The following is a 20,230-nucleotide window of genomic DNA, read 5'->3' as shown; positions in this document are numbered from 1 at the left end:
ATGTTATTTAAGTAATGCTCCAGCATCATAAACTCGAAAGTCCTCGTAATATACCGGATTTGAGTTTTTTTTTAATCATTGATCGTTGTCAGACAGGAACCAAAGTGCACATATTTTGTTCTACCGGACGGGATGTAAAGCGGAACATGTAATCGCTGTTTCCTTGGCAACAACTTTACGTTCGCTTTAAAGCATCCGACCATAGGTAGACGCCCCTTTCGCCTCTGGGTCGCGTTAAATGTCGCCGCCATCTTGCTAGCGGAGTCATTTGCGGTCATTTGCGTCAAGATGCCTACGTCCTGCTCAGCATGGGGATGCTCTACCATCAGAACGCTAGAATCAAGATCGCGAGGAATTACCTTTCACAAGTAAGACTGAACAATTGTTTGTATTCCTATTTTGCCATTATAAAAGTATGTTATGTTTCATAAAGTATGTATTATGTTGAGAGCTAATAACAGGTGCCACTAGAATCAGACTAACGTCAAACGTGAACAGAGGATAATATTGGCGAGAAATATAGGGTATATGTGTAATCTACCGTTGCTTGCTTGTCAGTAATTACAATGTATGTATAATGTATTTATATAGCATTAATGGTTGCGACGGAAAAACGTGTTTCGGCTGAGCGACAAGTGCATCTCAGAATAGAGTATCCTAGTCAGGTTAATTTGTTATGTTATTTGTTTCAAAAAGTGACCAGATTAAAACAAAAAAGAATTGAAACATGCCACTGTTTGTGTAATGGTTCTACTATATATGAAGGTGTCACTTAATGAATGAAACTACGAAAAAAATGCATCTTTTTTTGAGATGCACCTGCATGTCAGTCACTCGGCAGAAAATCAAGTATTTGCGTTTTTTAGATGCACCTGTATTATGAATCTGACTGACTGGCGAGCTACCCTTTCTCACCCCTTTTAAGGTTTCCCAAAGATAAGCTGATGAGGAGGCAGTGGGAAGTTGCTGTAAAAAGGGAAAACTTTTCCGCCACTGAAAGGTCCATGCTCTGTAGTCAACACTTTCAGCCAGAGCATTTCGACAGGACAGGCCAGACCGTCAGGCTCAGGGATGGAACTATACCATCAGTGTTCAGTTTCCCAACTCATCTCAAAAGAGTAGGTGAATCACTAAGCTTGCTGAAAATGGTTTTATTTTGTGTGTGTTTTTTAATGACAATGAATGATGAATGACTTACACCTGTTCAAGTCGTTTTAAAGTATTTTGTTCTTCTATTTTAGAAAGTGGCAACCAGGACTACACAAGCCTCTAGGAAGGCTGAAGTGAGCCTGTTAATTGACTGTTCTCAGCGAGACACTGAACCTTTACCTACCTACCTTGTGAGTATTCATATAGCTATGCCCCAAACAGCAGTGAGCATCATGGCATCATGAACATTACTTACATTTTCTTCCTTCTCTCTACTAGGAACACACCTATGCATTGCCTCCGTCTCCCACTTTACTAAAGACTAGACTCAGTGAAGCCTTGGCTAGGGTGGAGAGTCTAGAGAAAGAGATGGCGAACACAAAGGCCCGAGAACGGAGGACAAAGAAAACAGTGCAGTGTCTTCTGGAGGATCTTAGGGGGAAGGACCTCATAAATGAAGAGCTGAAAGAGAGGCTTGAGTTATACTCAGGTAACATTGAATTTCATGTATCAGACCTAAACTCCAAATACCTGACGTCTACAATATGCCCCCATTCATAGTTTGAATAGCATCTGGCACAGACAAAAGCCAACAATCAGAGTCTTATAGCTCTAGCTTAAGACACAGAAAAGCCAGGAACCATGACTGATGGCTCTAAACATCGACCATAAACACCTATCAGCCATGGTTCCTGGCTATTTTGTGTCTTGAAGATGGAGCAATTAGACTCTGATTGTTGCCTTTTGTCCACAGCCACAACAAGATATATTAGCATTCATATTGTACCTAGCCATAGGCCTGTTCAAGCTAGACCTCCCCTTTGTGTCGGAATAAACACATTATGGCTGTTTTCATAAGGGAATTCATTGCAGAACAGCATACTCTTTCAGGCACTTACTAATTACTCTGTGCTATCTGCATTTCAGATCTAACAAGAAAAGTACAAGAAAGTACAAGAAAAGTGAGCGTCTATCAGCGATTATCATAGACATATGCACATGTGTCTACTATGGAGGTTATAGCCTAATTAGCGAGATTCAAAGATTCAAACATTGAGACAAATCTTTTGGGGGGTACTCCACGTAGATCATACACCCTTGAATGTAAAAACGACTCAGTGAAATCGGTTGCAAAATGTAAGACAATCGTGATTTTTATCCAGAAAAACCGATGCTCCCAGCAACTTGCGCTTGTTTGACAGACCTCTGGTCCAAATGACTCCGCTAGCAATATGGCGGCGACGTTTTACGTCAATATTACAAATATTGTGATATTTGTAATAAATCTATGTTAATGTGGTTCTTTTGTTTGACAGCCTTGTGAAATTTTTAATACTTTGTCTCATACACGAGTGATAATGGGAGCCACTGACTTGATGACAAAAAGTGTAGAAATGTTAACACATACCTTGAAATGACAGCCAATAGCTGTATTTAAAGTATCAAAGACTTACATTAAAGGTTAGATTTATGTTATTTAAGTAATGCTCCCGTATCATAAACTCGAAAGTCCTCGTAATATACCGGATTTGAGTTTTTATTTTTATTTTTTTATCATTGAGTTGTCAGATAGGAACCAAAGTGCACATATTTTGTTCTACCGGACGGGACGTAAAGCGGCACATGTAATCGCTGTTTCCTTGGCAACAACTTTACGTTCGCTTTAAAGCATCCAACGACTAACCTTTAATTGTTACGATATGGACGTCCAGGAAATAAGTAAGTGACTCTGTTGCATATTACAAATGTAGCTCAAGAAATGTGTAAATATGAAAAAAAAAAAAGGAAAATGTAGCCGATAGCTCGCGTTTAATTTAATTTAATAAAATCAGGAAACGTTAGCAAGTCTGTCACTAGCAGCGACACCTAAGAAACGTTATTATTCGGCAACGACGGATCAAGTTAATTTATTCTCACTGAATGGTGGGTGCTTCAGTGTTAATATAATCTGTATTGTTAAATGTGGCGTCTAAAGGTGGGCTGTTTTATTTTAGAGCTACGGCATTGTCTTTTCTCCCTCAACAGGTGTCCAAAGCTGTGCGGAGAACATAGTAGAAATGGGCGATGTCAACGAAGAACTCTTTGCTGCTTCCAGGTGAGTTGTCCGGTGCTGTTCTTGAGCACTTTGGGGTTGACAATATTAGATTTTCTTTAACGCTTTCTACTTAGAACATGGTTTTTTACTGTATGTGACTACCTGCTTTTTGTTCAAATAAACAACCAACTGTTAAAGGTTTACCTTGTGTGGACCTGGAAGACCTGCCTGTTGTTGTCCTCAGTTCTTTTTTAATTTACTTAAGATTTGCTGTCAAGACTCAAAATTAATACTGCTTAATGCAGTTCAGGGCCGTGGGTGAGAACCAGGGTCACCAGTCCATCACACGGCCACACAAAGACAAACAGGATAAATAACCATTCACACTCGCACTCACCCCTAGGTTCAATTTAGAGTCACCAATTAACCTAACATGGATGTTTTTGGATGGTGGGAGGAAGCCGAAATACCCGGAGAGAACAGTGTGCACATGCAAACTCCACACTGAAGGGTGGGGTTTTGTTTTTTGGTATCCCTGGGGCTCAGTAAAGGCACCTCCCACCACCAATATCACTGATACTCTACATATTGGTACATATTATTTTCTGGATGGGTTAAATACTTTGATATTTTGAGATGATGGAAGATTTCACTTGTATTTCATGTACTGGTGGGCTTTGTTTGTGATTTTTGTTTCTGCTCTCTCTGTCCAGTTCATCAGCTGCAGACACAGCTTTCGATGCTGTTATTGGCTGTATAGAAGACATCATCATTGGTAGGATTACTGATTTTCATTGCTTGGAAAATGAGTCCAGCCACTGGGTGTGAGAAAAGTACCATTTCCTTGCATATATTATGCAGATAAATTAAAACTGGGGTTCAGGCTAACTGAATCAGTAACGCGTGAAGGAAAATTGCAACACATTTAGTTTGTGTGGCCACAGCTAGAAATGCATGACATGGAAAATGCTTCTATAGTAAATATAAAATTAATATATTTTCTGTAAATTACTGGACAGCATAGAAATCTTCAGTGTGTCACCAGTAAATAGTGAAGTTACGTTATTCCACATTTTAGAGGAAGACTTCCAGCAGCTTCAGCAGGGTTTCATGGACAGACACTACCTGGAGTTTGATGACTCCGATGAGAACAAGCTCTGCTACACACCAATCTTTAACGAATATGTGAGTGGCTGACCATCTCACTGTGTCCAGTTGAACACTCGCATCCAGCCACAGTTATGCACCTTGTAGTATTTAAAGTCTTATTTGCATTTCAAATGTTTCGTACAGTAAGGAAGTTAAATCTTGGCTTGGGAATGTTGTGTAGGTTGAGCTGCTGGAGAAACACCTGGAGCAGCAGCTGATGGAGAGGGTCCCCAGTTTCAACATGAAGACCTTCATAGAGCTACTCATGTAAGCTGTGACAACACAACACGAGCTGTTTCCCTCTTCCAACACCTCAGTCATAGATTTATTTGGTGAGACAAAATGGTGTCACAGCCACTGAATAACTCGTCTGGTTTATGCACCTGCTGCTCATAAGAAGTGTTATTTTACAAGTGACCACAAGGTGGCACACATTCACAGAAAATGTGATCAGATTGACATCGGGTCCATTTGAATAGTCTTTTTTGCTTAGGAAGGTTCCTAGCGGGGTGAAATCACCCATAAATACCTAAATGGGAGCCACAATGAGAGCTGGTTGAGTTTCCTAAATGCTAACGAAATGAGCTTTAATGCTTCTTTTATTAACTTCTTTAGCAAAGAAACACTGGAGTCTTTTCTAAAAGGGAAGGAGATAATTCTGTCCAACAAAATCTTATGGCCTCAACAGTTAAAGTGACATTCAACTGTTTTCATGCTAATGTGATGTTTATGATGTAGCTTCCATGAAACAAAGGTTGTACTTAATGCACATTTTGTAGAATTTCTTCTTCGCTACCACAGACCCACATCAGCTTCGTTTGGTCGGGTTTTCATTGGATTTTTCTCCAACCATTTTTCCTGGACCTGGTTACATTTTCCAATCAGGTCTATGAAATGTGCTGAGGAGAAATATGTGGGAGGTTCGTGTTTTATGACAGTTGGACTGTAGCCGTTATGTCTCCCTTCTCTGCAGGCAGCACAAAGACGAAGTCTCAGGTGACATCTTTGACATGTTGCTGACGTTCACAGACTTCATGGCCTTTAAAGAGATGTTTCTAGAATACAGAGCTGTGAGTATACAGTTAAATGAAGAATATGTTAAAAGCAACGATTCTCTGTTTCTGTTTTATCGGCACATTGACACTTAGCGTATTCCACAAGTTTGAATCTTATAGGTTGGTTCTTTGTTATACGTGAGCCTGAGGTCAATCTTGAATCTCGAATTGGCTGAATTAAGCTAATATCGAAATATCGAAAATGGATAAATACGTTAAAAAAAGTGACTTTTGTTTCTATTTGATAACCGCTTTAAACTAAGTTCCTGTCCTGCACAATACCAAAGGAAGGTTTTTGGACCCTTTAAACTTTTCCACATTTTGTTGTTTTCATCTTTCATCAACATAGACTGTTTAAAAAAAAATAAATAAAATAATTTATTGATCTATACACAGTAATTCATAAACATATTACTTGAGTGTATTTTAATTGACATGTTTAATTTCCAAAGTAATCAGATTATTTGTTTTGACTCTTGCTGCTGCGCTCTGGTCCCATCGATGGTCGTCTTCTATAACTTGGCTGGAGTTCACCTATGCCTAATCTAATTAACTGGACCTGCAGTAACACACAGAACTGTATATAAATGGTCTAACAACTGATGTGTTTGTAAAAATGAAACTCCACCCATTAGATAAAGAAAGCTGTCAACTGAAGAAGGTTTATGTCAAAGCACAGGGCTAAGAAAGAATACAAGAGCATTTAAGGTGACCAGAAGTGCAAAAGTTCTTTATGATGCTCAGATGGAGGTGAGCTTGAGACCAAATTCACAATGACTTTTTGGCGATAACAGAATCTTACAGAATTTGTGCACCATCCAATTATTCAGGTCCCTAAAGTAGAATCAGCAAACAGAGGCCTTTCCTTACTAAGACCTCACAAAAGTGTCTGAATGACCAGACTACAAGAAGCATCTGATCTGATGAAGCGAAGAATGAGCTATTTGTTTTCAGGCATCTTCAACACACCGATGGGGATGTTTTTCTGCAACAGGAACTGGGAGACTAATATATAAAACAGTCCTGAACATAAATATTTCCACCAAAAAATAAAAGTACAAAGTAGGTTCTTTGCTATGAAGATTTGAGGCTACCGCTGCCACCAGATGACCTTCAACCGAGCACTAAGTGAAGGGTCTGAATACTTTTAGAACATTCCAGGGACCTGTTTTTGTGGAGGAATGTGTTAACATTGATAAGAAAGAATAACAGAATGTGGGAAACTTGAAAGGCTCTGAGAGCTTTCACTGCATGTGTGTGTGTGGTACTTTGCACTAATTCTGTCTGCGTTAACCTTTCTCTCCAGTCAAAGGAGGGCCGAGGGCTGGGCCTGAGTCAGGGACTGGTGATCACGTCTCTGATCCCTGCAGGCTGCAAGCACGCTGGCTCCACTCAATCCCAGTGACACCCTTACCCAAACCGCCTCTTCCCTCATATTTAGATGTAAAGCTGTGTGTCCGCAGGCCTGCAGAAAAGTGTTAATGTGGGGATCCGCTCCACTTAAATCTGCACGAATGACAGCAGCTGGTTTTTATATGTTGAGTGGGATGGCTGAGCCTCTGTGCAGTTATTACTATTAGATGAAAGATTTTAGGCTTTTTCTAAGAAACATCCAAACAATTCCATATAAAAACAACATTTCTTAAACTGGAATTTGCATGTGACGTGGTCTGAATCCTGACTTTACAATCATCCTCTTAGTCACATGTAATCCAATAATAAGACCTTTTTTCATCCTTTCTGCTTTGTGTATAGCACATATAACACATCAACAAATCCCTTTAAAGCAGGCCCATGTTAGCCGTCATAGACTGTTAAAAATCTCTTTTTTGTCAATAGTAGAATTAATATATGTTATATGAACATTTAAATTATTTTGTCAGCAGTCACACTAATGCCTGTGGAAGGGATCTTTAATGTAAATATTCTGCGTGTGTGTGTGTGTCTAAAATTAGTTTTCAGTACAGTGTCAAGGTGTTTTTTTACTTTGACATTGCAGATTTCATTCTTAAAAACTGTTTACGTCGCCGGTGAAATACTGTTTTTGTCACGATGTTTGTAAAGAAAAAATATTTTCAAATAAACAAATAAAAAAACTTACGTTGAAGCCTTTGTTTTCATACGAGGGCATGGCTGAGCACCAGCACTTATCGCTAATATTCAGATTCTTGGCACAAAAAGACACATTTTTATAAAGTACAACAGGAGATGAACAGTTTTTCATATAACTTGGGGTTATATTAAAAAATAAAATCTGTTGGGACATCTGGGGAGCAGCAGTGGGATCATTAAAGGACTCAAATCTTCGCATCCACTTCAGGATGCATCAACAATCCTACAAATGAGCATTTTAAATGCTTTTAATCAATATTTTCATCGCATTGTCACACTGTGAGTCAATGATTTCCTTCCAAAGACGTGCATGAAGAATTAAGAATGAAGGAGCTTCCGTCAGGAACACTTGTGTCAAAAAAACTTAGCATTTATTGAAAATAGTGGCTGAGAAGGCCTAGTAAACAAAAAAATACAAAATAAACTAATTTTCTGCCGGACACAAAAGTCCACATAACATCCACGTCCTTGAAGTGTAAATTTAAAGAAGTTTGAAAGTAGTTCCAGTAACCGGGGGCTCGAATTCAGCTTCCCCTCCACATCAAATGAACTGAAACATGTTTCATTTCAGGGTGCAAACGGGATGTTTACATGAGACGGAGAAAGAGCACGCAATGTCGTCGCTCTTTAATTCCCTTTTAAGTTATCTAACCCACATTCATTGTTTGAATTTCTAAACATTTTACTATCTTTGGAATGTAAAAAATCGACGTGAACTTGCTTTCAGGCAGTAGTTTTTTTAAGAGACTGAAATGTGAAGATTTCTACCTCTATCAATGATACCTGATAACAAAGATAACAAATTCAATCTACCAGCACCTCCGGTTTGTCTTATCTGCAGTAAAACCTAAGTGTAAAACCATGTTGCAATTTTACAGGATATTTACCAGCTGGGTTCCTGGAGTCTTGTCACAAGTCTTTCCTGGGACAAGACTCCAGGAGGTCGCTGCTTCTGGCCAAAGCATAAAGTTATCCCAGCACATAACACCTTGTAAAACACCAACTCGCTACTTCTGATCCAACAGGTTAATTAGAAAGTTTTAAAGGTGCTAGTAGGGTTTTTGTTCACCTTTCTATCCTGTTTTCATTCTAAGCTAAGAAGCTGCCTCCAACTATCTCCATATTTGTCATAGCAAGAAGGGGAATTTTAAGACTTTTACATAACTATTGCTTAACCAAGGATTATTAAAGGCCACAGAGAAGTAAAATAGAGTCCCCAGTATTGACATTGGCATTGACATTGTGTTACTAAGAATAATAAATGACAGAGAAGTAATGCATAAATGACTTCCATCTGGAACGGGTTGCAGCTTGTTGACGCTGTCATTCAGCTAAGATTAGGGTTTGGGTTTTCACAGTATTAATAGTCAAGTGACAGTGTTGGTAGGTGAGCATCAACGCTGAACTGTTCTTCCAGGAGCACGATGGCTTTTACGGAGTCCTAGGTCGGCACTGTGCTGGTGGCAGCATTTCCTCCATCACCGTTCCAGTCCAAATAGGAGAAGTACGCACTGGCACCATACACCAGAGTCACCACAGCACCAAAAAACTGGACAGACAGACAGAGAGACATTGACATGAGGTGAGAGAGGCACAAAGCGGAAGTTACGCCTCTTACTTTACATCCGGAGGCAGAGAAAAAGTCACGTATCTACGGCTTGTGACATAAATCAGAGATATATTACAACTTTATGCACTCATACCTATCTACGCTTCCAGTTCCTTGTGATCTGAAAACGTTTAAGCATCAACTAATGGGCCTTTATCTCCAGGAAAATGTTAGTGTCTCTCCATTTTTGTGCCTCAGAGACAGTAAAATCTGATAAGAGAAGCTCAGATATGAAGGAGTCCAGGGCTGAGTGTACGTGTGGGTGGAACCGTGTGCTAAATGCTGCCGTAGCTGTAAATCAGGATGGACTTCAGTCTCTGTAAAAGACTGTAAAGCACATTAGTGATCTCTAGTTTCCATCTTCTTCCCTCCATCCACCTGACTGTGGATGACTCTCTGTCTTAAAATTTCTTCAGTATGTATGTAAATAACCCAACTTTAATTTGATTTTTTTTTAAAGTTTTCCCTTCATCATATTCTGTCTTACACATACTTGTATTTAAGGTGTGTGTAGCTGCTACAGCTCAGATGAGCCAACGTACCAGCAGCAACACTGGTGGCAGTTAGAACTAGTGATTGAAGGCAAGGCAAGTTTATTTGTATAGCACAATTTAACAACAAGGCGATTCAAAGTGCTTTACAGATAAATAGAAATAAAAAGCATGATTTAAATTTTAAACAAAAAAGAAAGAAATAAGAACAATAGATAAATAAAATCAGTCGTTAAAATGTGATTAAGTTTTGAAACTCAAGCTTCAGATTTGGAGCTTTATTGAAACGCAGCTGAAAATAGGTGTGTCTTCAACCTGGACTTAAATACACTGAGTGTTTCAGCTGATCTGAGGCTTTCTGGGAGTTTGTTCCAGACACGTGGAGCATAGAAGCTGAACGCAGCTTCTCCATGTCTGGTTCTGACTCTGGGAACTGATAAAAGACCGGATCCAGATGACCTGAGGGGTCTGGAAGGTTCATACTGGGTCAGGAGGTCACATGAAGGAACACATGAATGAAAGACTCTCTGGGCCATGATTGTTTTCTGCTGTCCTCCATCAGAGATTTGTCTTTTGCAGGTTCATTGACTGACTGTTTTTGCATATTTCTGTAGGTAAGTTAGTGTGAGTGGTGTTGGTATCTTACTGAAGCGGCTGCTATGTGTCCGTAGAAATGAACAAAGGACGTCACAGTTGCTGCGTTAGCCAGGAAAGCGGTGAGATAGAGAACTGCGGCAACGCCATTATACACCATCACCTATCAGAAGAGGAGAAACACACACACATCAAATCATTTTTTTTCTCTGACGGTAAACATTTCAGTTTCAATACTTGCTTTATTCCCTGTGCTCACGCACCATATTTCAAATGCACAACGACTTAAATTCCAGTTGCAGGAATGATCTTACATCTCTTGAAAGAAGAGTCTGTTCTCCCTTCCAGCTCATTACATATTGACATTTTGTCAGGAACATTTTCTCTATTTCAAGCCAAACTATGAGTTTAATGTTAACACCAAAGCAAACAACAAGTGAGAATGGGATAAAACAAGTCGTGTCCATGTTATTTAAAAAAAAAAATCAAATCTAAAACAGTTTTATTTAACCTTTTTTTTCGGATGGGATATTTCCTACCGTCATCAACCAGGGGACAAAAACCAGTCTCCGTGGGATGTTGAATAGGATCATAAAGAAGAGGATAGTGGTGAGGATCCACAGAGTAACGGCCACAAACATCACCCAGCCATATGCTGGCACCCTCGTGTAGTTTGAGCCGGCTATCAGCGCCCAGTGGAGCAACCCCAGAACCTAAAGAGGTGAGACAGACCAAGCAGGGTAGAGGGAGATTAAAGTGTGAAATATCAACATTCAGTACACGAAGCAAAGACATTTTAAAACATATAACATTTAAAAAAATAGTGTGTTTATCAGTGGGGTGGGAATACGAATTGATCCCCTTTACCTCAGACAACTGCATGCTAATACAGATGTTAAAGGAAACATTCACAAAGTATTCCTGCATCCTAAAACAATATTATCACATATTCCTAACTTACTCATATGGTCTGTACTTACATAGTGCCTATAAGAACATGTATAGTCCTCTTTCTGTGCAAAAGTGCAAAGGCACACTGCAAAAACTACACGATGCAGTGCTTATTATTGTTATTATTATGGTGGAGCTTATGTTACATGTATCTATTCATGATAAGTCTAAATAAGCTGATTTACTGTTGTTCTTAAAATGCTAAACGCTGATTATTTCTTTAAAATATTAGCTCATCTTGAATTTTAAGGCAGCAACACATCTTAAAAACGTTAAGCAAGAAAAAGCTATAAAAATAAGTAGTGCTATAAAGAAGCAACAAGAGGAACGTGTTTAAGCCAACCAGGTTAATTGGGAACAGGTCAGTAACATGATTGGGTATAAAAAGAGCACCTTAGAGAAGCAGAGTCTCTCAGAAGTAAAGATGGGCAGAGGCTCAGCAATCTGCAAAAATATGCTTCTACAAATTGTGAAGAAATTTCAGAATGAGGTTTGTAACATAAAATTACAAAGACTACAGTACATATTAGCATTAAAATATTCAGAGAATGTTTTACTCAAGGCAGTTGTAGAAAAATCAAAATTTGGAGTTTTGCCAATCGGAAAAGGGAAACACTGCAGTATGAGCCAGATTACAAAGATTTTTGTGCTTTATAAATAAAGTAGAGACAATATAAATAGAGAAAATAGCAAAAAAAGTCCTGAAGTGTTCCTTTAACTCAATCAGTTTTATTGTTATTGTTTGCATAAACTTAAAATAAAATGCCACTATACAGACTAAGAGACAGGAGCATCACTCAGACTGAAGCCACACAGGGCTTGTCTATTTTCCTCCATGCAAGTCTCTCTGCTTCTGTCCCAAGAGAACGGACCTGAAAGGACAGGCCATTATGTATGCAGAGCTCATGTTTCACTTTGATACAAACACAGACACAGTGGGCCTTTAAAGATGACCTTTATAAGGCACCTATCTTAATAAGGATGCCTGTTCTGAAAAGCAGGAACAGCAAATAACTATAACTTGTTTTGAAAAAAGTTAATATGAAACTATAAACAGATTATCGTCATGCTTTGAGCCTGCTAAAGGTCTTTAAAAAAACAATTAGGACACAGTGGACTTTGAACAGCACATGTCACCAACCTTTTATTGCTTTTTGCAATAAAACAGTCTCAAGACAAAAGAAGTGAGTGAAATGCTGAGCCATGTTTATGCTTCTAGTGAGATAAGGCTTGAATTCCAACATTTGTCCCAGTTTGCAGGTGGATTTTATGATGCATTATGTAGGATATATGACTAATCAATATTACATAAGGAGCTGGAGGACTGAAACAGGAGCCTAATCGCTGTATCACGAATCAAACACTGAAGGCAAATGACCGCGTGTAGTGAAGTAGATAAAAAGATGTTTAAGAAACAATTGAGACATTTTTGGTCTCTTTGCCCTTTTGTTCTGTACTTTTGCATTTAAATGGACTAGCTTTGATTAGCCTACAGCCAATGTACACATTACAATAAGGCTGCATGGTGGTGTGGTGGTTAGCACTGCTGCTTCACAGCTTGAGGGTTCAAGGTTCAACTCCAGGCTGGGGCCTTGCTGTGTGGAGTTTGCATGTTCTCCCTGTGTAGGCGTGGGTTCTCTGCGGGTACTCCGGCTTCTTCCGACTGTCCAAAATAACATGCATGTCAGGTTAATTGGTGTCTCTAAAGAAATTGTCCTTAGGAGTGAGTGTGTGGTTATTTGTCTCTGTGTGGCCCTGTGATGGACTGGCAGGGTGTACCCCACCTTTTGCATAATGACAGCTGGGATAGGCTCCAGCCCCCCCCCCCCGGAAATTAAGCAGGTATAGAAAATGAATGGATGGTCACTACAATTAATTCTGTAATTTCTTGATATTATTTGTATGTTGTACTCTTCACAGATTGTGTTGAAAGTTTATTATATTGAGCTGTATTGTACTTTACATCAACTAGTGGCTGAAACAAACCGGCATGGGTATCACTATCATAAATAGTTTCCAAGTTGGATTTCTATGATTGAGACACACTGAGTAGGGCATTCACACCTTTCCCTCCAGTCTTATATGGAAGGTGTCCAGTGCAACAGGACTTTTGTGTCATCTCAAAAATGGCAACTATTCAGTTAAAGGTGTTGAAATAGATTTAGCACTTATATACCGGGGTTTATTACTGGGTTGAAGCTTGATTGTTGTTTCTCTTTTGGAAGATGGCTTTGAATGAAAGTGTCTGCTGAATAACAGAGCAAATGTACTGGTGTTGCTAAGTAGTAAGCAGAAATAATGGAGGGGGTTCAAAGGGATGGTTGAAATTTTATTGACAAACCAGTAAATACTGTCCCATAGGTCACATGGAACAGAGGGACTGCAGTTAAGGATGGATGTGGATGGATGTGAGAATCATATGATCCCAAAACTGGATACGCAGATGCTCATCTACACCAACAAAGGTCAGTTGTCAGGAGCCAGAAAATTCTAATAATGACAGCAGCACTTAAGAATAATCTCTCAAAACTAAAGCTCTGCTACAATAACACAGTTAATTACTTTATCGTCCATCAGGTACTTTTCTTGAAGAGACCCACAGTCCTACAACAGGAAGGTTTAAATCTCCAACGATATTGCGATCAAGCTCCGGCTCAAATCGGATATCTGACATTCCAGGTTTTTAATATGAAGGTTCTTCTCTGTGCTATACTCGTTATATGCTGCAGTATCACAAATGAAACACTGAACAGCAGCAGGCATGTAACTGACACCGCTGTTCAGTGTGAACTGTCTGCCCCACACCTAACCGCAGCTGGTGAACACACAGGAGCATCCAGCAGTCAAAGAGATTGTTGATGAAGACTAAAAGCAGATTGAATATTGGACTTGGTTTGGTCAGGTTTCCAGAAACATGAATGCTAAAGTGGATCTGCAGCAGCATGAGGTGTAAAACGTGCCTCCGTTTTACAGTTTATTCTTTATATGTGCCAGCGTTGCGTTGATTTACATCCAAGTAGCCAACATAAAACTGCAGATTTAGAGCCAAATAAAAGAGTTCAGAGAGGAAGCCTTTATGGATTCTCTTTTATGGCAGCCACTTAAGCCTGTTTAAATTACTCACTAACTTTGTTTTACAATCAAGAGGTAATATTCACTTCCTATTAACCTTTGGGACAGTGTGAGTCCATCATTTTCATACATGGCAAGACTATATCCCATCTGACTCTGCTTCAGTGTAAGAAATAAACTCATATATTTAAGTTGATAAGGTGCCATCTGTTCGTGCCATTTGTAAAACAACTGTTAAAAATGACTAAATTAAGTTTAAATAAGCCCTGCAATAGACTAGTGGCCTGTCCACAACCCTGGATACAATGAATATAAACATCCTTTCCATAAAAGTTGGGACTTTTTGTAAAGTACAACAAAAATTGAACACGAGTTCATAGGAAATTACTTTTGATGTCACCACTGACCAACTTTGTTGTATTTACAAATGTTAGACAAATCTATGATATAATACCCATGATATGAATTATGATATAATTTGTGTGAACACACACAAAAAAAGTTCAGAAAGAGGCAAAGAAAGACGGAAAGGTTTATGGAATAAACAAGCAACACTGATTCTAATCAAGTAGTGACTGGGTGTAAAAGGGGCTTCCACTGAAGGCTTAGGGCTGGGCTTCCTACTTTGTACCAAACTCTTTGAGAGGATCATCGATCAGTTGAAAAAACATTATTATATTTCCCTATGCAAAACAGAAAAGAAGTCCCGTCTTTCAGCATCTACAGAGAATAATATTGTGAAAAGATTTGAAGAGTTTAGCTAAATCTCACTGCGTAAAGGCCATGATGGGAAACCTTTGAGGCCACGACCCTCCAGTCCTCAGGTGGCTTTGTGATCATAATAACCACATACGAGCCAGAGTTAATAAAAGCATTGCAGCAGGGAGTGGAAGAAGCATTAAAAATACATAAAAGAGGGGCAGTCTGTGGCGTAGTGGGTACAGCAGACGCTCCATGTACAGAGGCTATAGTCCTCATGCAGCTGGCCCCGGTTCGAATCCCGCATCGGACGGCCCTTTGCTGCGTGTTACTTCCCTCTCTCTGCCCCTTGCTTCCTGTCTCTCTTCACTGTCCTATAATAAAGGCATAAAAAGCCCAAAAGAATATAGAGAGAAACAAATAAAATAATTTAAAAACAAGCAACAGTCCAGATAAATTAAAAGATATCGTGCAGATTTCATACATAGACACATGAGAAAAGAAATGTTTTTAACCTGGATTTAAAAATGTCTACATTTGGTGAAAGTTTAATCTCCACTGGCAGTTTGTTCCACTTGTTTGCAGCATAACAGCTAAATGCTGCTTCTCCATGTTTAGTCTGGACTCTGGACTGGACCAGCTGACCTGAGTCCTTGGATCTAAGAGCTCTGCTAGGTTTATATTCTCTGAACATATCACAGATGGATTTTGGGCCTAAACCGTTTTGGGATTTGTAAACCATCAGCAGGCTTTTAAAATCTATTCTGTGACTGACTGGAAGCCAGAGTAAAGATTTTAAAACCGGTGTGATGTGTTCAGTTCTCTTAGTCCGGGTTAAAAAAGCAAGGGTTGTAAAATAAATCAACAACTTTCTCTCTTTACAACTGACAGACTGGTTCAGCAGTGAGGCATTCACTGACATTTTTAGGAAGAGACATGTGTTCCCCGTGCATTTGCTTGCAGTCCATATCGATCTCCCACTTAAAAAGTGTATGGAGCATCATGAAGAGTAGAATCAAATAACTTTGTCCACTGACTGCTGAGCAGATAGAATGGACCTAGATTCCTCTTACAAAACTACAGAAAATAGCATCCTCTGTTCCAAAACAATTAAAAAGTGTGATCAACAGAGAGGGTGATATAACACAGCCGTAGACATGCTTCTCTCCCGACTTTTTTTGAGTGTTGCTGGACATCAAATACTAGATCTTTTAGATTTTCTAACCAGATCGGAGCTCTGAGAAGACTGAGAACAATTTCACTTTGCACTTTGTATCTGGTAATCAAAGGCTCAAACAAATTAACAATAAATTTAAGTTAGTTTTGCATCTTTGAAAACTTTTCCGGAAATTAAGTTTGTAAAATGGGTAAGAGTTTGAATTCTTATCTCGGGGGTGAAACTAAGTGCTGCTAAATTTGAACGTACTGGACTTACTTCTACATCAACACATAAAACACAGTCAGGTGACAAACAGGTGCTGCACAGAGTGAACATTAACTGCGGTTTCGCTGTCCTTGAAGACCGAGCTTTAGTTCTTGTAGGTTTAGTGTAATAATGGGAAGGTCGATGAGATCGTGTGATGGGAGGGGACGACGGGGCTTCCGGGGGACAAAGATCTCTTCCTCATCCTGCTGGTCACATGTCCTCTGCGTGGACAGAGACTACAGCGAATACATCTCAAAAGAGAGGAGACACGTCCTGATCACTTCTGTCATGTCTTTTCATCCCTATGATCATGTCCCAAATGCTCACGAACAAAACTCTTCTCACTTTCATTTTGATCGCTCTGCTCTTTGCTACTTCCTGACTTAACTGGGAATGACTGTCGGACTATCCTGCTGCCACGGACATTTTTTTTCTTTTTTTTGTTGATAGATAAACAGTGACATTTATGGTGCATAAAGAGAGGCTTGTTGACACACATTCAAATTCCGTATCACCAGATGAAGAGTGCAAATATTTTTATGGCAGCCACATACCTGATAGGGATTTGAAAGGCTTATTATAAATTGTAGTCTCCTTTTGAATAATCCTCAGGAATGAGATTATGAATAGAAAACCGTGTATGTGCCTGATCCTGGAATACATCCGCTCTTGTTCTTCAGCTTTTTAAAAAACATATTGATGCAGCCACTTTATAACAGTTAGATTTGACATTATAGCTAGATAAAAACAAACTAAATAGGAGGGAGGGGATTACTGCTTTCAGTGAACCAAATATGATACAAATTTAGTTTTATTTTGGGGTCTGTTAGCAAAAGTTTGTTCACTACTCATTATTTATCTGATAATCGTGCATTACTACAGTCGCTTAGCTATCACAACTGCACAAAAGACAAAAGAAGATTCTGATTCACCTCAAAGTCTTCTGAGGAAATATTGGAGCTGTTTTAGTCAATTAAGAGGGTTTTTAAAGAAGAACTGAGGCAAAACGGACACCAATTTTGACATGAAAGATGTTTTTACATCAGTATGCACCATAAACAAGTCTATGGCCTGATTTTATACAGACTAATAGTTTGACTAAGGTTTTATTGCCAATCCTACTCAGAGTCAATGCTCTTCTTCTTGGTTTAATGGTGGTTTTTAAGCAGCTTCTTAGTGCAACTGGATTTTAGTTGAAATCATGAATCTAACTATAAATTCACTAAATTTTATGAATAGAAATGAGGAAAAAATATATTATCCTTATTAAGTTTGACCTCCTGAGATAGCACAGGAATTCAACAGCATAGCTAAACACCAGGGAGGTCTGGTAGTGCCCACCTTTTAAACAGCATATCAGCTGGATCACATGCTGGAGTACAGCAGCGGCAGGACAGATGTGAACACCAACTTGGTTAGATGTCATGGCGAAAGCTACTACAGCGAGCACAAGTAAGACCAAAAACAAGGATAAATACACAGATTTAAATGTTTTTTTCCAACCACAAATTAGCTCCAACTCAACAAGATCAAAGGTAATTACAGGATCTACTTCCCATTTTGTTCTCAAAGATTTATGACCTCGTAGTTTGGTTGAGAGTGCCAACTTTGGTCACATGACATACAGCAGACTTGTATATAAAAGAAAAGAACAAAGTCCATAAAAGTACTATTAAATGCATTCTTTCCTGTGTTATGAAGTAACAATAATACCTTTAATTCCCTGAATAATTTGTAATTGACAAACAAATGACAACTGAACTGAAACAGTGTTTTAAAGTATATGAATTACACCAACCTTCTTGGATTTTAATACATATCAAATAGTCTTGTAATGAAGATATACACACCCATCCAGGCCACACATATCCATCCCAAACATTCATTTAGCACAGTTTGTAATTCATCATTTATGTTGAGAAACTTTCTAATTCTCTACATTAAAGATAAACATAAGGCTTCAAGGTTCAAAGAGAAAAGCCAATTCAGAAGAGTCTTAAACCTACATTTTTTTCTAATTGCCAGCGGGGAGACATGGAAGTGAATAAATCCAATCCTTTATATTTGCTTTACAGCCATAAAACCAGATTCTGTGAGTATTGACAAAAACTTTCACCTGCTAGTGTAACCCAGGAGTTTATCTACCAGGAGTTTAAAGCAGAATCTGACCCAGAAAAAAGGAGAGACTCCTTACTATCTCACACATAGCTATGTTGCATTGGGATTTTTTTACACAGGTGCCCTCAGGTAATGCTAATAGCTCATACCTTTTAGTTTGCACTGCAGCTTAAAAGGTGGCATAAATAGCAGTTTGACAAAGCTCTGGCCAAAGGGAAAACCAATAAAGATAAAGTTAACATTGGCCTCATTAGCTGCACAGCATGCAAACACTTAGAAGGTTCTATTGTTGTCAGGACAAAAATAAAGACTACTAAATTAATAAAAAACAAAAACTTCAGTTCAGATTCCAGATTGAGGAATGCGTGAAGATGCTTGTATTTCCTCTTGGATCTGGAAACATAACCTATCTTGAACTTACTTTGCTCTTTGATGGGACCTAGTAGAGTTAGCAACCTCTAGCGAGGAAAAAACTGTGTGCCAGCTGCTCATTCTCTGTTACAGGGAGTGTGCTTGACGAACAACTTGACAGGCGTTATGCTAATATGGTGATGTTGATGTGTAATGGTGAGAAAAACTACAGAGACACTAAAAACACAGCATTATAGGCAGCTTGGAAGCAATGTTTGCTGTGGTAAAGAACTGACTCTTTGGACTTTGTAACCTTCAAGTCCGTGACACACACACATAAAAACACACTGAAAGAAAGGTTTCTCATGCTCGAAACGGTTGAAAACACATCAGTTCGAGACAGTGTATGCAGAGTTGGTCCCACATGCGCAGAACTGCTACAGTGGATGCACTTTAGAGCACCCAGTGTATAATCCAGAGCTAAAACTAGTCCTGAAAATGTGCACAGTTACTTCTGTTCATGCCACATTTGCTATAAACTCTAGTTATTAAACATACTATTTATTTTTTATAGCCAAATATGTGATCAGAAATTCAAAAGTACTGAGATGCTTGACTGTTTTTGGCTTATTGAACTAGAGAAGAAGGTTGTCTGAATAAAAAGCAGAGCAGAAAAAAGCATACTGCAGGAGTAGAGATAGAAGTGTTAACAGTGTGAGTGGCACATACTATTTCAATCATCATGAGGATGGCTGGGACGCTTCGGATAAAGGACATGTCCATCATGGTGGTGACGTTGGCAGCCATCCCTCGGAGTCTGCTTCCCCCTTGCTGGGAGCTCTGGGAGGTGGGGGAGCTAGTCTCTGTAGTAACCTTGGACGGGAAGTCTGCCATGATCCAACAGCTGATCTGAAGGTGATTATCTCAGAAACAGCCACACCAACAACAAACTCCTGAAGACAAGGCTTCAGCCTCAGAATAAAAAGTTTTGGTGGGAAATCTTCCTCCACCAAAGGTTTTCACTCCTCAGACAACACCCGGCGACTCTTAATCTTCAAATTATAGTTGCTCAGAACATAAAGCACTACATCAAAACAAGTGTACAAAGTCCTAAAGAAAGAAAAAAACAGGAGTTTTAAAGAAGATCCTTCTGGTCACACCTCAGATATCCATCTGTCAGTCCTCCCACCTGCACTGACAGATGTCTAATGGTGGTGTTGAGTCTCTCCTTCCTTCACACTCCCGCACACACACATATGAAGTGTTTCATCATCTCCTCCCTATCCACTTTGGTCTCTCTCTCTTTTACCATCTCTGGCACCTCCCATAAAGCTCTCGGAGGCCACTCACCTGGGTGACTCATTGATATGTTTGACAACTGGGAGAAGGGAAGACAAACACGCATAAAACTGAGTCACT

At 39.2% G+C, this 20,230-nt stretch overlaps 2 protein-coding genes across 3 annotated transcripts; one reads left to right on the top strand and one right to left on the bottom strand.

Moving 5' to 3' along the window:
* Positions 1 to 214: 214 nt before the first annotated feature.
* On the top strand, positions 215 to 7,479 carry arl2bp (ADP-ribosylation factor-like 2 binding protein). 2 transcript variants are annotated; one of them, XM_075469340.1, is made up of 10 exons: positions 215 to 368; positions 926 to 1,118; positions 1,242 to 1,340; positions 1,429 to 1,639; positions 3,175 to 3,244; positions 3,898 to 3,959; positions 4,263 to 4,369; positions 4,515 to 4,600; positions 5,307 to 5,403; positions 6,695 to 7,479. In XM_075469340.1, exons 1-10 carry the CDS (start codon positions 289 to 291, stop codon positions 6,791 to 6,793), a joined length of 1,104 nt encoding a protein of 367 aa, XP_075325455.1. In that variant the 5' UTR covers positions 215 to 288; the 3' UTR covers positions 6,794 to 7,479. The 2 variants fall into 2 exon arrangements, with proteins under 2 accessions (XP_075325455.1, XP_075325456.1); XM_075469341.1 differs by lacking the exons at positions 215 to 368; positions 926 to 1,118; positions 1,242 to 1,340; positions 1,429 to 1,639 and adding an exon at positions 2,170 to 2,868 and having other exon boundaries at positions 6,695 to 7,467.
* A 370-nt stretch (positions 7,480 to 7,849) lies between these two features.
* On the bottom strand, positions 7,850 to 20,170 carry pllp (plasmolipin). Its single transcript, XM_075469342.1, has 4 exons — positions 19,541 to 20,170; positions 10,734 to 10,907; positions 10,247 to 10,357; positions 7,850 to 9,049 (listed from the first exon to the last, which is right to left on the bottom strand). The coding sequence occupies exons 1-4, from the start codon at positions 19,703 to 19,705 to the stop codon at positions 8,942 to 8,944; spliced, it is 558 nt and encodes a 185-aa protein (XP_075325457.1). The 5' UTR covers positions 19,706 to 20,170; the 3' UTR covers positions 7,850 to 8,941.
* Between the last annotated feature and the right edge of the window lie 60 nt (positions 20,171 to 20,230).

Source organism: Odontesthes bonariensis, chromosome 7, assembly GCF_027942865.1.
Source record: "Odontesthes bonariensis isolate fOdoBon6 chromosome 7, fOdoBon6.hap1, whole genome shotgun sequence".
Lineage (NCBI taxonomy): Eukaryota > Metazoa > Chordata > Actinopteri > Atheriniformes > Atherinopsidae > Odontesthes > Odontesthes bonariensis.
Note: the sequence above shows the minus strand (reverse complement) of the source record. Positions and strands in the feature narration are given on the sequence as shown.